Source organism: Microtus ochrogaster, chromosome 5, assembly GCF_000317375.1.
Source record: "Microtus ochrogaster isolate Prairie Vole_2 chromosome 5, MicOch1.0, whole genome shotgun sequence".
In the NCBI taxonomy this organism is placed as follows: Eukaryota; Metazoa; Chordata; class Mammalia; order Rodentia; family Cricetidae; genus Microtus; species Microtus ochrogaster.
The window spans coordinates 31269816-31294267 of record NC_022012.1 but is presented as its reverse complement, the minus strand read 5'-3'; the positions used below and the strand labels follow the sequence as shown (position 1 = coordinate 31294267).

The following is a 24452-nucleotide window of genomic DNA, read 5'->3' as shown; positions in this document are numbered from 1 at the left end:
AGGGAAATGGGAGGCAGGGAGGAGGCGGAAATTTTTTCAATAAATAAATAAATAGAAAAGTAAAAAAAAAAAAAGATGCAGTGTTGTGTTAGATGCCCTGAAGAATCAAATTAGTGCACCTGGGAAAATAAAGATATAAAGACTAGGAAAGAGAAGAGTACAATTCTTTTCATAGACATGTGGTGGTTAAATGAAAATGGCCCCCATAGGGTCATAGGGAGTGGCACTACCAGAAGGTGTAGCCTTGTGAGAGTAGGTGTGGCTTTGTTGGAGGAAGTGTGTCACTGGGAGTGGGCTTTGAGGTTTCAAACACATAAGCCAAGTCCAGGGTCATGCTAACTTTCTGTTGCCTTCTGATCTGGATGTAGGACTCTCAACTCCTCCACCTCCACATCTGCCTGAATGCCTCTATCTTTCTGCATGATGACAATGAACTAAACCTCTGAACTGTAAGCTAGCCCCAATTAAATGTTTTCCTTTCTAAGAGTTGCAGTGGTCATGGTATCTATTTACAGCAATAGAAACCCGGACTAGGACAATATAGTTGTATTGATAAAAAAAAATGAATGTTCCAGCGAATTATATAATCAATTAGTGACCATAAGGACTGTTGAATATAAGCTTTATATAGAAAAAAATCAATTGTATTTCCATATATTAGCAACAAGTAAGTAACTGAATTTTTTTAATTCAGTTAGCAAAGGAACCAAAAATGCCAAACAAACAAATCCAACAGAGATATGTAAGTCCTTTCCACTAAAAACTGAAAAGTGGAGTTGGAGAGATGGGTAAGGGCACACACTGCTGTTACAGAGGACCTGACTTTGATTCCCAGCACCCACATCAAGAACCCACAACTGCCTGTAACTTCAGCTCCAGGGGATCAATGCTTTCTTCTGGCTCCCATGAGCACCTGCAGACACACACTACCAAAACATAAAAAATAAACCTCAACAAAAGACCAAAAGTTCAATAAACATAAATTTCCAAAGGCATAAATAAATTAAGTTATAGATTTAAAAGACCTGATCAAAAGTTCTGGCTGGATCTCCCTACTAAAATTTATAATCTGATTGCAAAATTCAAATAGAAGTACAGAAGACCAACATTATCCACAACAAATCTTGAGCAACAACAATATTACATTATAGTATTAACACCTGTTATAAAGTCTTCATAATTAAAATACTATAGAATTGGTACAAAAATAGGCAAGTGGAAGGTTGAAGAAGTGGTTAAGAGCTCTGACTGTTTTTCCAGAAGTCCTGAGTTCAGTTCCCAGCCACCACATGGTGGTTCACAACCATCTGTAATGAGATCTGGCGCCCTCTTCTGGCATGCAGGTGTACATGCATACAGAGCATTGTATACTAAATAAAAAAAAATCTTTAAAAAGGAAAAAAAAAAGAGAAGAAAATAGGCAAGTGGAGTTCAGTAATCTGGTTGACAATAGCAACAGTACACTACCAAGGGAAGAGGTGGGCTTTTCAATAAACTGGGTGAATCATTGGAAAGACATGTAAAAAATAATATACCTTGACCTCCATTCCATCCCTTGGTTTTAAAAAAATTTCAGATGGACTCCAAACACAAAAAGAAATACGAAGCAAAGATATATTAGAGAACACGTAAGAATTGCTTTTCTTAATATTGGAATAGCTCATGGTTTCCTGCAGATCACTCACACACACACACACACACACACACACACACACACACGCTTTCTGTTTAAAAAAAAAAAAAAGATGTAACTTGGTGTTCTTGGGGGACTCCTAACAGTGGGAGTGGGGGTGTCTCTGACTCTTTTGCCTGTTTTTGGGACACTTTACCCCCTACTGTGTTGTCTCACTCAGTCTTGATAGGGTTTGTGCCTAGTCTTATTGTGTTCAGTTGATATCCCTGGAAGGCCTGTTCTTTTCTGAAGGAAGAAGGATTGGATCTGAGAGAGGGAGGAGGTGGGGACAGTGGAGGGAGGGGAAACTGCTGTCAAGATGTATTATGTGAGAGAAGAATAAATAAATAAATAAATAAATAAATAAATAAATAAATAAATAAATAAGAGTCATTAGAAAAGGAAAAACAAAACTTCATCAATTGCAGTAGAATGAGAATTTCAAGACATTAGAAAACACCAAGAAGAAAATGAAAATGCAGCAAGAAGACATTAAGTAAAACAGACTTCTCAAAATAGTCTCAGAACATTAAGGAAAGGTAGGAAAAACAACTGAAAAGCAAGCAAAAGTCCTAAGCACACACTTCATAAAAGATTGGCATCAAAGAGACCAAAACAACCAATTAGTCATCAGAGAAACTTCAAATTAAAACCACACATTTTTTTCACACATTACTTTTCACACATTCCAAAAGGTCTTAAAATTTTTAATTGGAAAAAATTACTAACAAAGAGCTCTTAGGACTCTCAGAAGCTTTTGGTGAAAGTATAAACAACCACTTGGAAAGATACGAAGATGAACATATGTATGTCATTGTGACCAGCAGTCCTCTTCTGAGTATATATCCAGCATAAATACATACATATGTCCATCATAAGATGCATATTGCAAGGTTCACAAAACATTATTTTAATGGCCAGAACCTGGAAACCCTAATGACTACCAATGTGTGAAGGCACAAATATGTTTATGTTTCTACAATAAAATGGGATCAACATCTAATTCACATAGCAGCATGGATAAATCTCTAAGGTATTTTGAACCATGAATCCAAATACCAAAAAATTAATGTAATTTCATCAGTGTGGAATACAAAAACAAGCAACAAACTACATAATTTTCATAAACATAGGAGTCAGGTTTGGCAGCAAATAAATGTCTTTTCCCACTAAGCCACCTCACAATACAAAATAAAAACTGTTCTTTCCTTTAGGGGGTTGGGGCAGAGGTGGAAGTTCCAAAGACTGGTTGAACCCAGGGCCTCACAAATGCTAGAAAACTGTTTTACCCCTGAGCTATATCCCTGGCCCCCCATCTTTAAGGTGTTAAAATTGCTAAACTAACCTATGCTACTAGAAGTTAGGGTGACAGCTACCTTTGGGGAAGAGAGAACTAATAGAAGGAACACATTGCAGTGTCTGAGGAGTCAAACACTCTGCTTCTTACTCAGATGAAGCATTACTGAATGGCTCATGTTGGCATATTACACTGTGTGTGGATAGTATACTTCAAAAACACAAATATTTTTAAAAAAACAAAAGACTATATATGCTCAACAATCTACCATAACCATTGACAAAAATACACATAATTAAAAGATTCAGAAATCCAGAAAGGGTAGTGGAGGACAGAAAACAAAGCATTCCTCTTGTGGTCTGAATACCTAACTCATTAGCATTCATGGGGCAACTCTAAATTAGGGTGGGCCTAGAGCCAGTGAGATGAGGGGAAGGCTGGCCCAGCCTAAACATCTGTGACCACAGGATAAAAGTATTTATAGAGATATATATACCACATATATCTAAAAAGTAAAAAATTAACAACCAAGCTAACAAATTGTTGTACATGTTCTACCTGCCTAGCTTCACACACACACACACACACACGCACACAGACACACAAAGACACAAACACACACACATACACACACACTTCATAAGGATCAGCAATTTTAGGTTCAATTTAGAATCATTGCACTATCCCAGGTCTCTATCCCAATACAGCCAAGTCCCACACTAAAGGAGGGGGGACTCACAATTGCATGTGTGGACGTGTCAGGATATTTAAATTCCAACCATGCTAAGTAGCTGTTTCTTAGACCTTGGGTGTGTTCCTGCACAGTCATCCCTTCAGAAGGTGTACCCGAGCCTGAGAAAAGGGCCCACACAAGCCCTGAAAGCAGGCCAAGGCCGGTGGGTAGGGAGCTGCAGAAGCAAGGGTGCTGTAAAGTGGTTTGAATGGCATAGCACGGAATGAGCACATCCCATCTGCCCACATACTCCCTGCCCCCCAGGAATAATACAGCCAAGGAAGGCCAAAAGAAGGCCAGGGAAGGGTTTTCATTCCCATGTTTAAGGGCAGTATTACAGACAAGACTGTCTTGGTCTCCAACCCAACCACACATCAACTTGACCTGCCGATTGCTGTTCTCGTCCATTTGCTGTTAGTGTGACAAAGTTTCGGATATAATCAACTTAAAGAGAAGTGAAGGTGAGATGGGGACAGAGCTCGTCACACCTGAGGCTTCCTCACTGTAAAAAGCAGAACACAAAGGGAGGGGATGTTTATTAAGTCCCTGGTTTATTTGGTCCTTTGGGAGTGGCACAGTGGCTCATGGCCGAAGAACACAGGAAAAAAGCTGTCCCCAACAAGGACAAGCCCCAGTGTCCTCTCCTTGCTCCACCACATCCCCAGAGTATCACAGGCTGGCAGCCAAGCCTTTAACACCCAGGCCCTGTGGACACTTACCAAAATGTAGGGCACGCCCTGGGTTTTACAATCTAGCAAGCACGTTCTCGTGCGCACAACCAAGCCGACATGGTCTCTAACAGACTGGACCTTGAGAGAAGAGAAAACTTCGACAAAGCGACTTGCCTGGAATAATACAGTTGAAAAATAGGCACTGTTGCGTCTCCAGGGACAACCTTTCCTCCCAAAGTTCAAAGGTCGTGGTGTTCCCACTACTCCACACTGTCGGGCCTCCCCCAGCTTCCTAGAGAAAGGGCAAGCTCTACAGAACTGAAAAGTGTAAATACACTGTTGAAAGAAGAGAGTGGGGGAAGGAAAGTTAACATCAAATGCTGGGCAGTTTCTGGGAGGAAGTTAGGACCTTAAGCAAAACTCGTCCCTGAGACAAAGGCTGCTCTATACGGGCAACTATCCTCACTGAATCCTGGGGGCTCCATTCCCACCCCAAACCACAAAATGAGAGCCTTCAACATATTTAAGCAATCTCCACCCAAATTCCACACCAATTACATGGGGGGGCTGAGCCCACGGCCCCTCCTTCGCTCGACCACTCTGCTGAAAATATTGTATTAATCAGAGGGCAGCATAAAGCCACAGGGCTTCGCCTGCTGGGAGACAACCCAGGCAAGCGCCTGGCACCAGCCACACGTGAAGCCTGACCCTCCTCCAACGAGGACCCACTGAGGCTACGCCTTCCTCTAATTGCCAGAGTGTCTCACTGGCTCGGAGCCTGGACAGTTAGGTAGAGAACCATTGCCTGGTCCTAGCACAGATGTGTAAAGCTGGGGCCACCCCTTGGCTGGCTACAAAGTAGCTGCGTGAAGCTGTCACTACTTCGCCCCGCTGTCCCCGGATTGCCGAGAGCAGCAGCCTCCTCTGCACCTTGAGCGCGGCAGCATCATGTCACTGGCACACACAGCTGCAGAGTATATGCTCTCTGATGCCCTGCTGCCTGACCGCCGGGGCTCTCGCCTCAAAGGACTGCGGCTAGAGCTGCCCCTGGACAAGATAATCAAGTTCGTCACTGTGGGCTTCCCCTTGCTACTGATGTCTCTGGCTTTTGCCCAGGAGTTCTCATCAGGTAAGAGACCTGACTTCATTCCACCCTACACCCCAGATAAAGTGAGAGCCAACTCCTGTCTGAAGTAGGTTTCCTGGCTTTGGGCTGGACTGGATTCCTAAGAGGCAGGTCATAGGTGAGTCTAGTGCATCTGCAAAGCAGAAGAACCAAAAAGTTATGAGAGTCAACCTGAAAATCTTACAATAAAGAAGGGGGTGGGTGGAGCAAGGGGAGTGTGGGGAGTATGAAGGAGAGAATATGCTCAACATACTATATATACCTGAAACTAAAAAAATAAACAAAAATTTGAAATCAAAACTAGTTCTTCACTTTAGCAGTCATGCATTTTGTGTCAAATCAATGATACAAACTAGCATTTTGGCTTCTAGAGACAAGAAAGGTTGGGACTCTTAGCCCACTGTGAGCAAATTTTTTTCTCCTCTGAACCCTCTTCCCACCCCCACTTGCAGAGTTAATACAGCCTTGTTGGGAGGTGCTCAACAAACCCCTATGTCTTTTCCACGACCCTAGACATAAACAGACACTAATGCAGGCACGTTTGCAATGTTGTAAGCACTGGGTTAACTCAGAAAGCCTGCGGGTCTCTCTACTGCAGTCAACTGGGCCCCTTGTTTTGTTTTGTTTGTTCCTGTCTGTGCCCATTAGTTGACTGCATTTTCTGATGAGGTATTCCACCTCTCTCTGCTTCTTCACCTGCAAGGAAACAGGAAAGCTAGATTCTCTCGTCCAAACCGATTTCCCTTTCCATGTAGGCATTAGTCCTCTGCATTTTACAAAACAAAAGAGAGTCATCTTTTAATCTGGGAATATTACACACACCTGTAATCCCAGCATTCTGGAGCCTGAGGTAGGGGGGTGACAAGTTTGAAGTCAGCCTGAGCTACACAGTGAGACTCTATCCCAAAACAAAGCAACGCTGACAAGATGACCAGGCAGGCAAAGGCGCTTGCTGCCAAGTCTGCCCACGTGAGGTACAGTTCACACATGGGGGAACTCTGAAACTATGGCAGAAGGACAGAAGCAATTTCTACAAGTCATCTTCTGGCCCCCACAAGTATGACACAGCCCATGTACACACTTGATACACACATATAATAATTTCAAAAATATTTTTAAAGGAAGCCATCTCTCTGCTGGGTGGTGGTGGCACAGCCTTTAATTCCAGCATTCAGGGAGTCAGAGGCAGACGGTTCTCTCTGAGTTCTAGGCCAGTCTGGTCTTCAGAATGAGTTCCAGCTTAGCCAGAGCTAGACAGAGAAACCTTGTCTTGAAAAATAAAAACAACAACAACCAAAAAAGACGTCATCTTTCTTGAATGGAAATGTCACTATTAAATGTCAAGCTTTCTGGTAGCAAATTGCTGAATTCAAGGAGTCTCTGGTGGCTTCCTATGTGGGAGCCTGGGGAAACTTGAGAGTTAAAGCCCATCAGACCTAAAAGAGCAAGTCAGTGTATGGGTAGCACAGGCCAAACTGTGTGGGCCATTCCATCATGATGTAGCAGTGCAGGGCCCAGAAAGCTGAGACTTAGAGAGAAGGCAAGGCCTGCCAGCCACAGACGGTTACCAAGTCATAAGGATGTCCCCTCGCCCAGAAAGCTCTTGGATGACTTCCTTCCCTCTGCTGCAACCAAGGCTGCCTCAAAGTCATGGTCCTTTTGCAGGATCTCCGATCAGCTGCTTCTCTCCCAGCAACTTCAGTGTCAGACAGGCTGCCTATGTGGACAGCTCCTGCTGGGACTCCCTGGCTCACCATAAGCAGGATGAGGCTGGGCAGTACCAGGTGAAGTCTCTCTGGCCTCACAAGGTAAAACACAAGGGCCCTTGCAGGATGGCTTCCTGCTTGGGAGTGGGGGTGGACTGAACCACCATACCCCTCCCACTGCATGCCACCCTTGCCCACATGCCCCCTTCCACTTCTCCCTGGCCTTGCCCATTTACTTTGGCAGCTGACTTTCATACTCTGGGGTTCCTCAAATGCCTGTTGATCTCTGGTTGCCAGCTTTCATCTGATTGGAAGTTTTGTGCTTGTGGGTGAGGCTTGCTGACAAGTTTCAGGTAAAGGAGATCCCTTTGGTGTGATTCATTGGAAAGAAACTCAGATACTAGTATCTAGTCCTATGCCAGGATTGTCTGCTGTCTCTGAGTCATTCAGCCCTGAGTTGGAGGAGAGGGTTAGACTTCAGCGGGTACCAAGCCTGACTGCTAACCCTCCAGGAACTGAGGCATGGGTCACATCATCTAGTTCTTCATTCCCCCGCCCTTCAGAATAGTTCTCCTGCACATAGTAGACGTAAGCATAGAGTGGTTTAGTCTCTCCAGAGACAAAACTTCAAGCCTTCCTTCAGGAATGGGGAAGGGTGGTTGCTTGGCTGCTGTATATTGCAGAAAAATCTGCAGTTCAGCATCTCACACCTACTTTTCGGTATCCTGTTTCAAACCGACTTCTATATACTCTTGCCTTTCAGTTTCACCCGTATCCCTGATTCCTGGTTCTGGGTTGCCGACAGTTGTTCTTGCCTGGAATCCCTGCCCCTCCTCACACCACACCTTGTATCAGGCAGCTTTCAATATTTTTCTGCTCTTGCCTCCTCGTCTTCTGTTTTCTTTGTCCTTATACTTTGTCTTTGTTCTTTCTTGTCATCTTAGAAGGCAAAACCAGAGACTTGGTGGAGGTCAGCAGGCCAAGACAGTGATAAGTCCACAGATTTGGGAGGAGATTCATGTTAGGAAAGGTCAAAATGCCTGACCATCAGTGTCACCAGGATGAGAAAGAGAGAAAGAGAGAGAGAGGGAGGAGAGAGGGAGAGGGTTTCCATTTTTTCCTCTAAACTTGCTACTGCAAAGACAAAGCAATCTGTAAGAAACTGTGGGTCAAGGGGTCATCAGGAGAATAAGCTCCTAAGCCTCCCATCCTGCTCCAAATCTTCACTCTTCCACCTGCTGAGTGTGTGGAGTGTGCAGATGCTTCACTTGGCCTTGGCCTTGATGCAGCTCCCCCCACTGTAAATAGACACAGGGATGGCACCCCACCATAGCGTACTTGTGAAAACCAAGTGAAATAATGCATCCTGTGTGCTGAGCAACAAACATAGATTCACAAATCCTTCACAAGGAGAGTGTGCTATGAATAAAGAGATGAGTCTGCCTCTGTTGGATGCATAAGTATAATAAGAAAACTGAAGAGAAGGTCCTGTCCTCCCTGCCCAGGCCATCACAACAAAGGGCAACCTAAACAGAAATGTAAGGTGTCAGCAGTTGATTCCTCTGAGGGCTGCAAGAGATATATCTTCTGTCTCTTCTGTCTGTCTCACAGACACACCATCCTGGGTATTCGCCATGTATGAATGCCTATCTTCATATGAGGGGAGGAAAGTCTTTAAAAACACCAGTGTAGCTGAGAAGACATGACCTACATTTTCTAAAGGTCCATTCCATTATCCTGAAATAACCCCCAAAGAATTCCCAAAGCGCGTGCAGTGCTGTCACTCAACACTGCTGAGGATCCAGAGATTAGAAAAGACAAGCACAGGACAGGATATATAAACGAAACAATATTTTCCTTCCCCTAGGATTCCGGGACCACTGTTGGTCAAATTCTCAGGCTAGATACTCAGTCTGCACTGCTGAGGCAGAGGAGACAGAGATCTCCCTATCAGACACTTTCTATCCTCCATTCCTCTTCAGCTTCCTTTTTTCTCTTCTCTTTGGAGCCCCAGACAGATCATAGATCAGAAAACCCATAGGCCATGGATCTGGGTAACATGGAGTGACGATGTTGCTCCTCTACCAGCTTCACTATATTATTACATGTGGGCAGAGCTTTGGGTAGTCGACTCTGTGCACTCTCTTCCCTTCTAATGTGGGACTAGAAGAGCAGCAAAGCACCCACTTAACCGTCATTCAAGGCCCAACAGCCTGGCCTCCCTCCTCAGCCTTCTCTTCCTTGCAGGCTCTCCCCTACTCTCTCCTGGCCCTGGCTGTCGCCATGTATCTGCCAGTACTGCTGTGGCAATATGCAGCTGTGCCGGCCCTCAGCTCTGACCTGTTGTTCATCATCAGTGAACTGGACAAGTCCTACAACCGCTCCATCCGCCTGGTGCAGCACATGTTGAAGATCCGGCAGAAGAGCTCTGACCCCCATGTCTTCTGGGATGAGCTAGAGAAGTAAGTAGCTCCCTCTAGGTTTTTCTAAAGAACTCTATGGCATATTGAATTGATACCGGTGCATAATCATCTTTATATTTTCTCTATGCCATCCCTCTCAAGAGAACAAAGTACTCAGTTCATCCCTTCACTCTTGGAAGGGATGAGCTCCTCATTCCTGCAGACAGAAGAGGACTCGGCCTCTAGGTTACAAAGGAACACACTGGGCTTTAGGGATTAATAGCTCTAAAATATTACTTTGAATACCATTCCCTTGCTCAGAAACCTCGGCTAACTCCCCAATGCTTAACAACAACAACAAAAAAAAAAAGGTTGAAAGTCTCAAATATCTGTCCAAGGTCTCAAGCACAATGTCAACTACTTTTCAAACTTCTAGTTACAATTTGAGTATTCTTAATCCCCAAATTGACCAGTGTTCCAAAATCCAATTTTTTAAAAATATCATTGATAAACTCTTTCAAGTATTCCATGTATGAACCCCACAAGGAAAAATCTGAGATACTCCCAGACCCGAAAGATCTGGGATATGGGATACTTAACATAGTCTGGACAACAAAAATCTTCTATTTTGCCTAAGTAGTTTCCCCCTTATCCCTGAGAAAATCAATGATAGAATTAGTCCTTCCTCTATCTAAGTACCGGGCTTTGATTGTGTGTGTTTGTGTGTGTGTGTGTGTACATGCACACACGTGCACACATGTAGATGTTCAGGAAGGACAGGGACAAAGGCAACAAAGCTATACTTACCAGTGTGGGGCTGAGAGTCAATTGAAGGAAAGCAGGCAGCAAGTAAGCAAGGTACACACATAAAATACATTTTCATAGATGACAAACAGTATTAAAGAAAAAGGTAACAGAGGGCAAGGGAACTGGAAAGCTAAGAGATAAAAAACGGTGCCGTTTTTAAATAGGTCTGTTATGGCCAGTGGGAGCCAGTGAAAGGGGAGTTTAGCTAAGATTTGTGATCGTGTTCTGTCTCGTGTTCATGTGCATGCCGTGTCCTCCAAAAAAGCTCTGCTCTACCATTTTGGAACCCATATTTAAGCCGATATTCTCTCTCATGGCTTCTGAACACTCTAACGTACACTGCTATTCCATCTCCTAATATTCACAACTGTTATGGTTTATGTGCACTCAGCAACAAGCATTAATTCTACTGTAGATGACAAATCTTATCTGCCCTTCCCCTCAAGGCAGACACGAAAGCTTCCTCAAAGCAGAGAGCTTACCTGTACCTCCCCAGCACAGTTCTCTGAGTTGTTAATGTTTTAATCTGTATAAAATGAATGAACTGGCCTCAAAATCATACTCAGAACACAGAATTCCATTATTTACATTCCCAATCATAAGCTTATTGCTTTGTAAGTCCTACTTTGAGCTTCAGTTAACCTTGTTGGACAGGAATTCACTCGGACTGCGATCATTCATACTTTATTGATCATCCCTGGATTTAAGACACTGTATTTAATGTTTGGAGAGCTGGAGAGTACTCACACACCCCCTCTGAGTGAAGAATTGTGGTTATGATCATGAAGGGAATATAGATTTTCATAGATACTAAAACTGTCATGCTCGGGGCTGGGGAGATAGATCAGCAGGTAAAACCATTGGCTGCTCTTGCAGAAGACTGGAGTTACCTTCTTAGCGCTCACATGGCTGCTCTCAACATATGTAACTTGGTCCCGGGAGATCCAATGCCCACTTCTGGCTTCTTCAACAATGTACGCATGCAGCGCACAAACAGATGTGCAGGCTAACTACCCATGTGCATAAAATAAAAAAAAAAAGGTTAAAAAAATAATGTCATGTTAGACACACAGAACTGCTAGTCTCCCACATGACTTTTGGGATGTGGTTCTAAAATGATGCTTCCTAACAAAGCCTTCTTCCTTCCCCTGCCCAGGGCCCGGAAAGAACGATACTTTGAGTTCGCCTTGTTAGAGCGGTACCTGGCATGCAAGCAACGCTCCCATTCGCTAGTGGCCACCTACCTCCTGAGGAACTCCCTCTTACTTCTCTTCACCTCAGCCACTTACTTATACCTTGGCCACTTCCACTTAGATGTCTTCTTCCAAGAAGAATTCAACTGCTCCATCAAGATAGGGCTGCTACATGCTGAGACCCATGTGCCAGAGCTGATCACCTGCAGGCTGACTTCCCTGTCTGTCTTCCAGATCGTTAGCCTCTCCAGTGCAGCAATATACACCCTACTGGTTCCAGTGATAATATACAATCTCACACGACTATGTCGGTGGGACAAACGGCTCCTTTCCATCTATGAGATGCTGCCAGCTTTTGATCTCCTCAGTAGAAAGATGCTGGGATGCCCCATCAATGACCTCAATGTAATCCTTCTTTTCCTCCGAGCTAACATCTCTGAGCTCATCTCTTTCAGCTGGCTCAGTGTCTTATGTGTGTTGAAAGACACAACCACCCAGAAACACAACATTGACACAGTGGTTGATTTTATGACCTTATTGGCTGGGTTAGAACCCTCAAAACCTAAACATCTCACCCAACAGATGCATGATGAACATCCATAGTTAAGAAAGGAACCATGGAGAGATAAGTTTTATATAAAGTTACTCTCCTTCTTCACAAGCTATACAAAGTAAAAGACCAAAAAAATAATAAAGATGATGATATTATATACACTTAAAATCGCTAAGGTTAGATCAGCTGAATACCCTGTATTTATAAGAAGATAGAATCAATGTGTAAATATTCAATGTGAAGCCTAGAAATGAAGAGTCAAAGAACAGAAAAATTAGGTCTAGAGAATTCTGAGGACAGTGACACTGAATGGATAAATTGAAGTCTAGACTTTGAACACAGAAAGATTCTAAAGGCCATTTATGGAGGAAAATTCTCACAATGTCCACTCACTCTAGAAGTCATGCTTGCCTCGCCCCAATGAGCAGGTAGAGCAATTTGGTAAGAGATTAGGAAGGATATGAACCCCCTGGAAACACTTTGATTTGCCTGTCCATCTTGCTCTGAAGACACCTTCACCCTTGTCAAACCCTCCATTGCCTGCAAAGCAAGACAAGAAATGACTTCAACTTGCAGTCTGCTCATGGGATATAAGGACAGAAGCAAAGACCATGAACGGAATCTTTAGGGGACAAATATACTTTTAATTATATAAACTGGCCTCTTTTCCACAAGGGCTCTGATTGTGGACTATGAACATTTTCACAAGTCTTAATAGTTCAAGAAATTCCACACCTTCACCTACAGTCAACAACGGAAGGACAGTAGGTTAAGGGGCTCGCTGCCAAGCCTGATGACCTGAGTTCAATCCTGGGACCCAAATGATAGAAAGAGAAAACCGACTCCTGCAAGTTAGCTTCTGATCTCCACACGCAAATAAACAAACAAACAAACAGATAAATAAATAAATGTTAAACATGAACATCACGTTGATCCACTTGTGTCTGTTCTCAGTTTCACTACTCCATCCTTGCATCTAACTGCCAAAGCTTTGCTCTGATTCCATAGGCTGTGCTTTACCCACAATACCATGGTGCCTCTTAATGAAAATTTTTAGCTGTATGTTATGTATTTCTTGAGAGAATTTTTAAACAAGCCATTTAGATACCTCTTCATATAGGTAAGTAGAAAAGTCATGTTACTTCTGACAAACTCAGGTAAATTTACCTAAAGCAAGCCAAGAGCTCACCGATGGCATTAATAAAAGCCCAACTGCTCAGTGAGTATAGACACCTTTGGTGCTGTACGCGCTGCCCACTACTTGAGTGTCTCTCTCCTCTTGCTTTCCCATTAGATAAAAAGATGGACCGACATGAGTGGTGGAGCCAGGAGAAAGCAGCCCTAGGAAGCAGCCCGAGCCCTGTTTTTGTTTGTACAACTTAACCAAACTACTTTAAAATTCTATCCCCAGCTTTCAATTTTAAAATTAATAGAATGACTGGACTGTACTATAGAATGACATAGTCTTCTTAACTAACAGACAGACATGAGATTAGTCATTGCACTTTGAAAACCTCAAATAGAAATTAGATATGAGGGAACCAAAACAAACAAACCACGGCTGCATTTTGGTAGTTGTGTCTCCTGACAACAGAAGGTGTTGTTGCAGTTAGAAATCCTTGAAGCTACAGATAAGTAATTCCTGCTACATCAAAAACCAAAACACAGGGGCACTTTGGTGTACACGTATCTCTGCCATCAAAAGATCTCAGCTCATTACAATAGCATTTACCTTCTGATTCTGATAATACCACCACACCTCCTCCTTCTCCTCCTCCTCCTCCTCTTCCCTCCCTTCCTCCTTCACCTTCGTCCCCAGCCCTTTAACCCACCACTGCATGCATATTTCTAGAGAGGCTCATAGGAAGAAATACCATAAAAAGGAAATATGCTCCTCATGCTTTGAGAAGAAAAACAAGTCATTTTACTTCATAAAGATGTTACTCACTTCTAACTTCATTAAAATCCATAACACAGAACCCTCTGGACTACCGTCCACATACACACACCCCCAGACAGCACACTTCCATCTCTCTCGGGAGGGCTTGCTTTGCATGCTAAATAAACTCCTGTCTAAACTCTGTCTCTACTCTAGACTGAATTCTTTCCTTCCATAGACTGGAAGCTAGAAGCCAACCCCATTAACAGCTACACATAGCTTTCACTGTAATCACTTGTAGCACCAATGCTTCTCACGACACCGAGTATTTGGACATGCAGTCTCCTCTCCAGGGTGCCCTTCTCTGCCATTCACTGTGCCAACAACTACTTCTATTTTAGGGTGCCCAGGAGAAGTTCCTTCAAGAATTCTTCCTATTGTCTTCCTCTTTCCCTACATGGTTATTGCCATACCCAGCAAAATCTACTGCAGAAATAAACTTTCATACTATATCAATGAAGTTTTCTAACAGTTATGTCATGGTAGACACTAATCGACACAAATCAGTGAAAGAACAAGTTAGTCAGTAGCAACATATAGTTTGGAAGTCACAAACTCATTTACATAGTCCAATATCAAAAGGCCTTGGCCACAGAGATGTGTGTCACACGAACTGACCAAAAAAGTCAAACAACGTACAAATAAAGTCAGACAAAGTTTATAAGAACAAAACACAGCTAGACAAAAAAAAAAATCAAATAACTAAAAATAACATTTTTTAATAAGAATAAAGTCAATTTCAGTTACTATGACTATTTTCAGGTTCCAAGCTAAGATTCCAGTACATATTTCCTAAGACAGTGTATTTTGTAGGCTTTCATAATTCTGACAGTTTCTAAAGCTGAATCTACAGGACTGCCATGGGTACATTTGTGAAGGCAACGTTGCATCATTAGACACACTCGGGTCGATCAAAAGCCATTTATACGGCGGGCGGTGGTGGCGCACGCCTTTAATCCCAGCACTTGGGAGGCAGAGGCAGGCGGATCTCTGTGAGTTCGAGGACAGCCTGGTCTACAGAGCTAGTTCCAGGACAGGTTCCAAAGCCACAGAAGAGAAACCCTGTCTCGAAAAACCAAAAAAAAAAAAAAAGTCATTTATAACACGGACAGTCACAGGAGAATATCTATAAGCTGTTTCTTTGTGTAAAATCCATTTTGTCCAAGGGTGGCAATGGCACACGCCTTTAATCTCAGCACTCAGGAAGCAGAGGCAGGCGGATCTCTGTGAGTTCAAGGCCAGCCTGGTCTACAGCCTGGTCTACAGAGCCACAAAGAGAGACCCTGTCTTAAAAAAAAAACAATAACAAATCCATTTTGTCAATACTGCAACTGTTTTACAGCTTTCAGAGATGAAGTACCTGGGTCACTTTACTTTACTCTGTTGTTTTTATTAGAATTAGATTTTTCTTTAGTAATCAGAGAACTTGTCAATTACATCTTTCCGAGTTTTCATGTACAACCTTAAATGTCTAGACTTTTGAGAATTTAACAGCAATTCTCCTGTATCAGGACACTACTTTGGAAATTCCACCCATCTCATTATATTGTTTTCAGAGGGAAAAAAAAAACGTAAACAAGAGGCTCAATCAACTGGTTTGTGACACTGCTAAAATAATGTAAACCTGCTGTCCAGCCTAGGACAATCTTGTAATTAAAAGATTTGTCCCCTGGCCTTAGTTATAAACATTAAACTTAACTATTAAAAAAATAATAATACGGTACATGTGAACAGAAATACTCTTTGTTTCATTCAAAAACCACTGAACGCCGACTTTTATTAAAACCGTTTGCTAACTAGACAGCAAGCTTTGGAACAATCGAGGTCTTTTTTTTTTTTTTTCCCTATCCCCAAAGTTCACAACACTTGTGTAAGTAGAATAAATGGGAAGCTGAGTTCCAGCACTAATACTCAAGTCTCCTAAAACCCAGGAAGGTCTGCTCAGAGCAACTGGAAAACGTAGACGTTAACTCGCACCCGCCAAAGCGCAGAGAGAACAGGAGAGTCCGCAAGGGTTTGGTGTTTTAATCTGTTTTCCTTCCTCCACGGCGCACTCTAACACCCGGGTAGGACCGGTCCCTTCCAGCCTCAGCTTCTCCCCGCAGCCGAGCCACACCCCTCCTCCCAGTCCGCCCAGGCCCGGACCACCCGCATCTCCCAAGCCCGGAAGTTACACGTGGCCAGAGCCTTGCGTAACTTCCGGCGCGGCTTCCTTGGGACCCTGACGCGGAAGTGCCGGGGAGTACCTGCTGGTGTCACCTCCCCTTCATGCCCCCCGCAGCCCCAAGCCCCCCAGCTGGGGCCGGATCATGAGCCTGCTGGGCGGCCTGGCTTCCGAGCCGCGCACCCCGCTGTCCAACAAGGCCAGGATGAAAAAGCTCCCGAAGAAGAGCCAGAACGAGAAGTACCGGTTGAAGTACCTGCGGCTGCGCAAAGCAGCCAAGGCTACGGTGTTTGTGAGTCTGGGTTCAGCCGCTCTCTCCCTGGGACTGTTCGTCGCCTAGAGACACAGTGTCAGGCCAGCGTTAGTTTCGTCACTTATTAGTCCCCCATCCTTGGATCAGTTGTCATTTCTCTAGTCCTGTCTACTCCTCTGTAAATGAGAACTGCAAAGTGTCCCGCCAGTAAACTGTAATCATTACCTTTTTTGCTACGTTTCAGTTTTCTAGATGAGCTCAGCATTAAGTGTCTTTTAATGCGAGAACACTTGAAGCTCAGAGAGATGGTTTGCCCGGACTCCAACTCGAATATCCTGATTACAGTTTATGATTTACACTACACATAAGCACGCCCCAACCCATCGCCGTGACTGACACCTTGCTTACATAGGCCCTGAATCTTTCAGAGTTGTAGTTGCCTTTGACGAGTCTTCCAGGTGTTTCTGCCTCCCCTCTTCCTGATACTGGGGAGATTTAAGTCGTCACATAAGGACTCACACTATGGCCCTGTTGTCGAGGTGTATCTGCACTTCCTGCCTTAACTGTAGGGATTTCGGATTTAGTGAATGAATTGTTTTGCCCACAAGACTTACTAGGGTCTGATATGTCTAATACGCAGACTATGCTGGCTTAGCCTGAGTCAGCTCGGCGCTTGGAAATAGGTCTACGTTCCAAATGCTCTCACACATCTGAATCAGTAGTTTAACTCTTGTTTCTACAAAATTTCAATTAAATATAGGCCTTTTAGATGCATCAGGGAAAGCTTGAACATTAAATTTGTTATTCCTAAAACATTAATATTTGTATGTGTTGTGTTGAAAAAAATTAAGAAAAGTAAATGAAGATCGCAACACCTTACTTACTGTTCCCTTTTGTCACTTCCTGTCATAGTTGCCTAATGCTTACAATTTATTTTAAAGATGATGGTTCTTTAAGTATATGAAAATCTTGTGAAGCCAGAGGATGTTTTGAACACTGAACAAAGTTCCACCTGTGAAGCACCTAAATGGGTGTTTCCTTCAGAACTGGTTTTAAGATAGACTGAGTCGTCAGTAAAGAATGGTGATAAGGATTTTACACACTGTATTTAATTTCTTGTAGATTGTCAAGGTCAAGGCTGATGAGCATAGCTGATCCTTAGAATTCTGTAGTGGTGTAATTCTGAGTATAGGTAGTGTGTCGTTTTCTCTCCAAAGGCTACACTAACTGGAGTGACCACATACCTTGATTGGTATTGATGACAATCCTGGTGTACCATATTGTTCTGACATATGCATTAAGAATGCCCCTATTCATCGGAAGGTGTCCACTTACTGGATAAGAAATTATGTAATTTCTCTGCCTGCAATAGAACCCAAACACTTTACCTATTTTATTTTATTTCTTTTTATTATTTATGTGTGTGTGTGCCACCAAACACATGTAAAGTTAGCAGACAATTTTCAGGAGTCATTTCTCTCCTTCCACTACGGGTTCTGGGGATCAAATCAAGCTGTGCTTGCATAGAAGGTGCCTTTCCCTGCTCAGCCACCTCCCAGCCCTGTAAAGATGTACTAATAGCTTGTGTGCAGAGTAGAATAGCATTTCTTTTTTATCCTGAAACACAGAGGGGTTTTTGTTTGTTTGTTTGTTTGAGATATAGATCTTGTTCCCCGAAAATGGCTTTTTAAATTCATTTGATGTGATTACAGTCCATTTTTTTCTTAAAGGAAAATGCTGCTATTTGTGATGAAATTGCTCGTCTTGAGGAAAAATTTCTTAAGGCAAAAGAAGAAAGAAGGTAAATAAGCTTCATTTTGTTGTTGTTGTTGTTATTTTTATTAGTGGTCGGTATGGAGATGTTTTTTTCTCCAGTGGATTCTTGCACATAGCACAACCACTTGAAGCAATACAAAGAAACTCCAAACCTGTGGTGTTTCTACCCAAGCTTTGTTGGGCTCTGATGACAAGAGAGTTCTTTCTTCCTCTCATCTTTCTGATAGAGCCTTCTTATACATGTAATTATCATTTCCCAGTTAGGAAAACGAAGGGATAAAATACATAATACTCATTCTACAAATATTTGGTCTGTACTTCCCTATGCAAAGCACAGTGGGTATGTGGATACCTCTACCTCCTGCGAACACCCTTCAGACACCTCAGGCCCTGCTGGTGCAAGAGAAGCTCTAGCCATTATCTCAATTTCTTGACTATTGATTATCCTCAGGGGCTTCATTATCTCCAGGTTCCAATGAGAACCTTATTGTTTGAGTGTGATAATCATTGTATATAATTCTGTACTTCCCAATACTTAAGTAAAGTGATGAATTGAGAAAGAAAAAAAAAAGTCAGAACGTCACGCCTCTCCTCCCATTCCTCTCAACCTCAGATACTTGCTGAAGAAGCTCCTCCAGCTTCAGGCTCTAACTGAAGGGGAACCCCAAGCTGCAGTTCCTTCCCACAGCTCCACTCTGCCCCTGGCTTATGGGGTGGCCAGCTCTGTGGGAACTATCCAGGGAACTGGGCCCAACACTGGGGCCGAGGAACCATTTGGGAAGAAATCCAAGAAGGAGAAAAAAGAAAAGGGCAAAGAGAACAACAAACTGGAAGGTATTTTAAGAAGACAGTGTATCCATTGTCTCAGTGACTACACTGATAACAAAGACCTGGTAGACTAACTGGTGGACACAGGGGCCACATGTGTTTCAGAGAGTTCCTTCAAGTCCCTGAGAAACACATGTGCTATAGAAGTTACTTTGGAGAGATCCCAGTTAGACCTGATAGAGGGGATAAGCAGCCGGAGGCCTCTGCCCCTAATCTTGTGCCCCTGCTCGCTGGACTGCACTCACTGTTCTCCCTAAAGGCAGGGAAGTGGGCAGGGTGGCCTTTTGAGCACACTGCTGTCCTTCAGGAATTCCTGGTAGTACAGTCAACGAGTACTTTAAACATGTAAGATTTTTTAGCAGCACAGTGCTTATGTTAGAACTGGTTACTGTTATCGGCTGTTAGATTCTTAGGCTTTGGGGACGGGTCCATATGGCTATTTAGTGAATGCAGATGGTACCTCAGTCACAGCTGTTGGTTCTACTTAGTGATTTCTCAACTTGACAGTTTTGTGAAAGCAGCATGCATTCAGTAAAAATTGGACTTTGAATTTTGATCTTTTCTTAGGATAGTGATATGCAGTGTGATATTCTGATATTAGCTAATAGCTTCAAGCTACAGCTCCTAGACAGACACATACTTGTGGAAACACTTGATACTCCACAGTGTACTCTGTTGCCGTGATACTTGTTAATTTAAGTATATTACATGTATTAACTTATAGTATTTTCAACTGATGGGCTTAAGGTATAAAATGCCATCATAAAAAGCATCTGTATAAGCCAAGATTTGCTTTCTGCCTTTACCATTCATAATGTAAATTTCCCTTCCCCTTGGCAATGGAAGGGACCTAAAGTGGGTGACCCCAGATTTGCGTTTCAGTTCTGAAGAAAACATCCAAGAAAAAGAAAATGGAGGGAGGTGCTCGCAAGCTGGTTCGGCCCATTGCCCTGGATCCCTCAGGACGGCCTGTGTTCCCCATCGGACTGGGGGGTCTAACAGTATATAGCCTGGGGGAGGTGAGTGAGACCAGCACATAGACAGATAATCAGAACCGTGGGAGTGGGGTTGAGCCTTCCCTGTTCCCACTGGCAGCAGCCCTTTGCTGATCCATACCAACCCCAGAAAATCTCTCGTCCCTACGAAACCAGGTCAGTGTCGTCTGTTCACGGCCATCACTTTCTGTTGGATTTGTCACTCTTTGCAGCCACACAGTGGCTCTAAAGGCTACCATAGTAAACTGGGCCTCTAAAGCCTTAAGTGACCTGAACTCGGAATTGGGCAATCTTTTATAGATCATCACCAACCGACCTGGCTTCCATGATGAGAGTGCCATCTACCCTGTGGGCTACTGCAGTACTCGAGTGTTTGCCAGCATGAAGTACCCAGACCAGAAGTGTCTGTACACCTGTCAGATCAAGGACGGTGGTGTGCAACCCCAGGTACCCCTCCTCATGATTATTTTCCTTTCTTGTTATTTCTTTCTGTTTTGAGAACTTCTTTTACCCTTGGCTTTTTGAATATTTACTTATTCTGACAGACTGTAAGATACTATAGTCACCATTTGTTCAATACCAAGATGCAGAAAACCTGTCACAACTGTACTTCTGGGTGTTTGATTTGGATACAAATTTGTTTTTAATTCACTAGGTGATATCTTTTCCTTAAACCATAGTAATTTTACCACACATACTGTTACTGTTTGAGGCTAGAACGAGTTGGTTTAGGTTAAGTGCAAATTCAAACAGAGATCATTTGATAAATTGTTGCTTCAGCTAAGATACAAGGACCCTCAGGAAAAAACAGCAGTGTCAGAGTTCCTTGGTTCCCTCTCTGATACAGCTACCAATCAAGAACACTGAGCTGGAGGCGTGGTAAGGACCCTTGAGGCGGAACCTGAGCCTACCTAACTGTGGGAAACTCATCTCTGTCACAGCTCTGGCCCATGGAGCTGGTGTTTGACATCATTTCAGCTACACAGCCTGCTCCACAGAAAGTATGCTAATAGGGAAAGTTACTATTGTGCACTGTACCACATTTTCAACATCTGTAAGTGCAGCACATATCCAATCAGAGTCTTAGTAGAATTTTAATGAAAATCACATGATTCTTCATTTCCTCTGGGAGACAAAATGCAAAAAGAAAATTTACTGTTCTTAGGTCACTAATCAAACAAGATTCTATTTTTTAGTATAATATGATTGATTTATAATAAAAATTTGGCTTCAATTTTTCCCCCAACATTAGGTGACTTTAGTTTGATAATATCCAGTATTGGCAAAGATAAAGAAACACAAATACACAGTGAAAATTGGTAAAATATCCTTTGGCCCAGAATATTTCTAGGTACGCTTGTATTTCCCAGAGAAATAGAGCATGACATAGAACAACGTGTTCATTTCGGTAAAGTACTGGTTTTATTTGGACTTGGGGCTGTAAGTGGATAGAAAGGTATGGAGCAAGTTCAGTGCTGACCGAAAGTCAAACAAGATAGAATCAGAAGTCACGGGATTTTTTCTGTTTACTTGGGTTTGAATTTTTAACAACATTGTAAGATGCTTTTGTGCCCATCTCCTGGCATGTTGTGCAGCAGCTTTAGAGACTGAGGCTGTTTACAGGAGTCAAGCAACTCTACCTCTCTCCCATTGTAAATTGACCTAGTTGTTCCTGTCATTCTCAGTTTGAGATTGTTCCTGAAGATGACCCCCAGAACACCATCGTCGGCTCTTCTGCAGATGCTTGTTATGAAGAACTGGTCAGGGCCATCAGTGTTGCAACGTAAGTTGTCCACCAGCTAGAGGACTCACAAAAGGGTTCACCATTGGTATAATTGACATTTCTCTCTCAGTGCCTGGAGATCTCTTGCTTTATAGAAACCTAAGCTGTATCCTTAGACTCTTCAGCTGCTGGCCTCAGAGGATATTAGGAAAGCCTAAGTGTGGTGTCTGCTCATACTACTGTTCCATCCTTAAGCCTGTCTTCTCCTCCTGAGCTTGTCTTCTCCTCCTGAGCTCTCAAGTTAAAGCTCTCTCTCTTCTGCTTAGGGGGAAACTGATGCCTAACCTACTTTCATGTGGTGCTGAGTTCTTCGGGTTTTCCCATCCAATCATCCACAACCTGATTCAGAGTTGTCCTGAAGCTCAGAACTGCGCCAAGTAAGTGGGAGCCAAAACTGTTCCACTGGTAGGCAATCAGCTGCCCTCGGACCAGTGTACTTTGTTCGTGTATGTATTTCTGTGTCAAAGGTGTGCTTGCTCCTTTACCGTGTGCCACAACGCTGACCCACTTAATCCACCTAGATAGGTGAGCAGGAGCCAGTTACCCAGTGTGCTCCGTATCCAAAATGCTTGAGGAGACAACTTCAGTTTGGGGTTTTTTAAGACTTTCTATGCAGGCCAGGTGTGGTGGTGCACACTCATAATTCCCATACTTGGGAGGCAGAGGCAGGTGGATCTCTGTATTCCTGGGCTTCAGATCAAGTTTGGGCGGTGTGGTGGTGGTGGGGGGGGGATGACTTTATATGCACAAGAGGTAACTTGGAGACAAAACCTAAGTCTAAATAGGAAATCCAGTTGTTTGCTATACACACTACTAATACACCCTGGACAGTTTTATACAATATTTTTAGTGTACCTTCATTTTGTGACCATCCCTTGAGGTGTAGAATTTCCCATTGTTTTCATGGTTACACAAAATGTGTTGGAGTATTTTGAATTCTCAAATTAAGGCTGCTCAATTTGTGCCATTTTGTGTACTGTGGAGACTGTCACCTGTCACCAGAGGCTTGCCTGCTCAGGTTCGCTTGGGTTGTTTTTCTTAGCTGATGCTTTTTAGATATATAGTGGAGGAAGACCAGATGAAAAAAAAAGTTGATCCAATTGGTAGGAAGGGTTATTGTGGGCTAACAGGCAGCTCTCCAGGATGACTCCCTTTGTTCCACAGTTACCAGTGGGTGAAATCCGATGCATGCAGACCCAGGAAGGGGCAGCTCTCCCAGGAGCTGCCAGAGAACGATGCGGCTATGAGCCTTGAAGCCTTTCAGACACAGCCCTTTGATGATGACCATGAGGATTCCATTCTGCCAGGTATCTTAACTTTCCCTTTCTGGTTTGAACACCTACCATCATTAGACTACTGCACCCTCATCACACATTGGCAGGCAGTAAGTAGCATGCTTCATTGAGCCAGCCATAGAAAGTGAGAGTAAGGGGAACGGGAAGCCTGCCTGGGGCTCCCGTGTTACCACAGAACCTGCCCAGAAACTTCACTGTCTCATTCTGTAACTTAAGTGAGACAGTGAGACCGATGCAAACTGGCAGGGTGCACTGTACAGGGAATAAAACTTGGGCTGAAGGCAAAGGCCAGTGGTGGCTTCTGACCCTGCCCTATGTTGCCTGGATTATTTTCCAGAAATGAAAAGTTGTTAGGGGCTCGGGGATTTTAGGGATATAAGGGTTTGTGTGTATGACCGTTCGCTACATCTGTTCATCTTTGTTCCACAGTTAAGTGAAATACCTGTCTGTCTATTTACCAACCAAAGGCAAAACAGGGTTGACTTTTACAAGTGTAAGGAATTAAGAGGCTGTGTATGCATCCAAGCAAAACAGTCCTGAGATTCCCAGGCAACGATGTGATTAAGGAATTGTTTTTTTCAGGATCCCTGGACCTGCCTGAGCTTCAGCATGAAGCCTTTGTGTCATCTTACCAACCAGAGTTCCTGACACATGAGCCCTTGGTGGACACTGGCCTGCAGCATCTCAAGTCTCCATCACAGTGTAGCCCAATGCAGTCTTCAGACTGAAGAGGGCAGAGAGCCCACTTCCTTTCATCATCATGAGTGTTTAACTTAAACTTACTCTATGTGGAAGGAGGCAGCAATTGAGAAGCAGAGACGATATTAACACATTTCACCGTGGCTGTTCCTGTGCTAACAGTGTACCCTGGGATAAAACTTCAGTTGCTTTTATTTTTAGTAATAAATATCTCTTGACAGTTCTGCTTATTTTTATCTTCTTGTAGTCAGGATCTGATCATTCTTGTTCAGTTCTCCCTGAACTTAAGTCTATATAAATGTACTTAGTCTGTTGGGCTGCTATAACAAATTGCCATGCTCTGGGTAGCTTATAAACAAATTTACTCCTCACAGTTGGGAGCCTGGGAAGTCAAAATTCAAGATGCCTGGTGACAGCTTGTCCCGGGTTCTTAGCTAACTGCTTTGCTTTGACTAAGTGGAAGGGAGACGGTAGAGCATAAGACTTTTAATCTCAAGGCCATGGGTTCGAGCCCCATGTTGGGTGCCAAATGAAGCACAATTAATAAAAACCCAGAGACA

General features: G+C 43.3%; 2 protein-coding genes across 2 annotated transcripts; both read left to right on the top strand.

The window, feature by feature from the left end:
* The first annotated feature begins 5321 nt into the window (after nucleotides 1-5321).
* On the top strand, nucleotides 5322-12210 carry Panx3 (pannexin 3). Its single transcript, XM_005347057.2, has 4 exons — nucleotides 5322-5502; nucleotides 7165-7307; nucleotides 9453-9667; nucleotides 11571-12210. The coding sequence occupies exons 1-4, from the start codon at nucleotides 5322-5324 to the stop codon at nucleotides 12208-12210; spliced, it is 1179 nt and encodes a 392-aa protein (XP_005347114.1).
* Nucleotides 12211-16315: 4105 nt separating this feature from the next.
* On the top strand, nucleotides 16316-24112 carry Tbrg1 (transforming growth factor beta regulator 1). Its single transcript, XM_005347056.3, has 9 exons — nucleotides 16316-16555; nucleotides 18247-18317; nucleotides 18906-19126; nucleotides 20003-20139; nucleotides 20416-20562; nucleotides 21801-21898; nucleotides 22165-22275; nucleotides 23063-23205; nucleotides 23776-24112. Exons 1-9 carry the CDS (start codon nucleotides 16409-16411, stop codon nucleotides 23919-23921), a joined length of 1221 nt encoding a protein of 406 aa, XP_005347113.1. The 5' UTR covers nucleotides 16316-16408; the 3' UTR covers nucleotides 23922-24112.
* The last annotated feature ends 340 nt before the right edge of the window (nucleotides 24113-24452 follow it).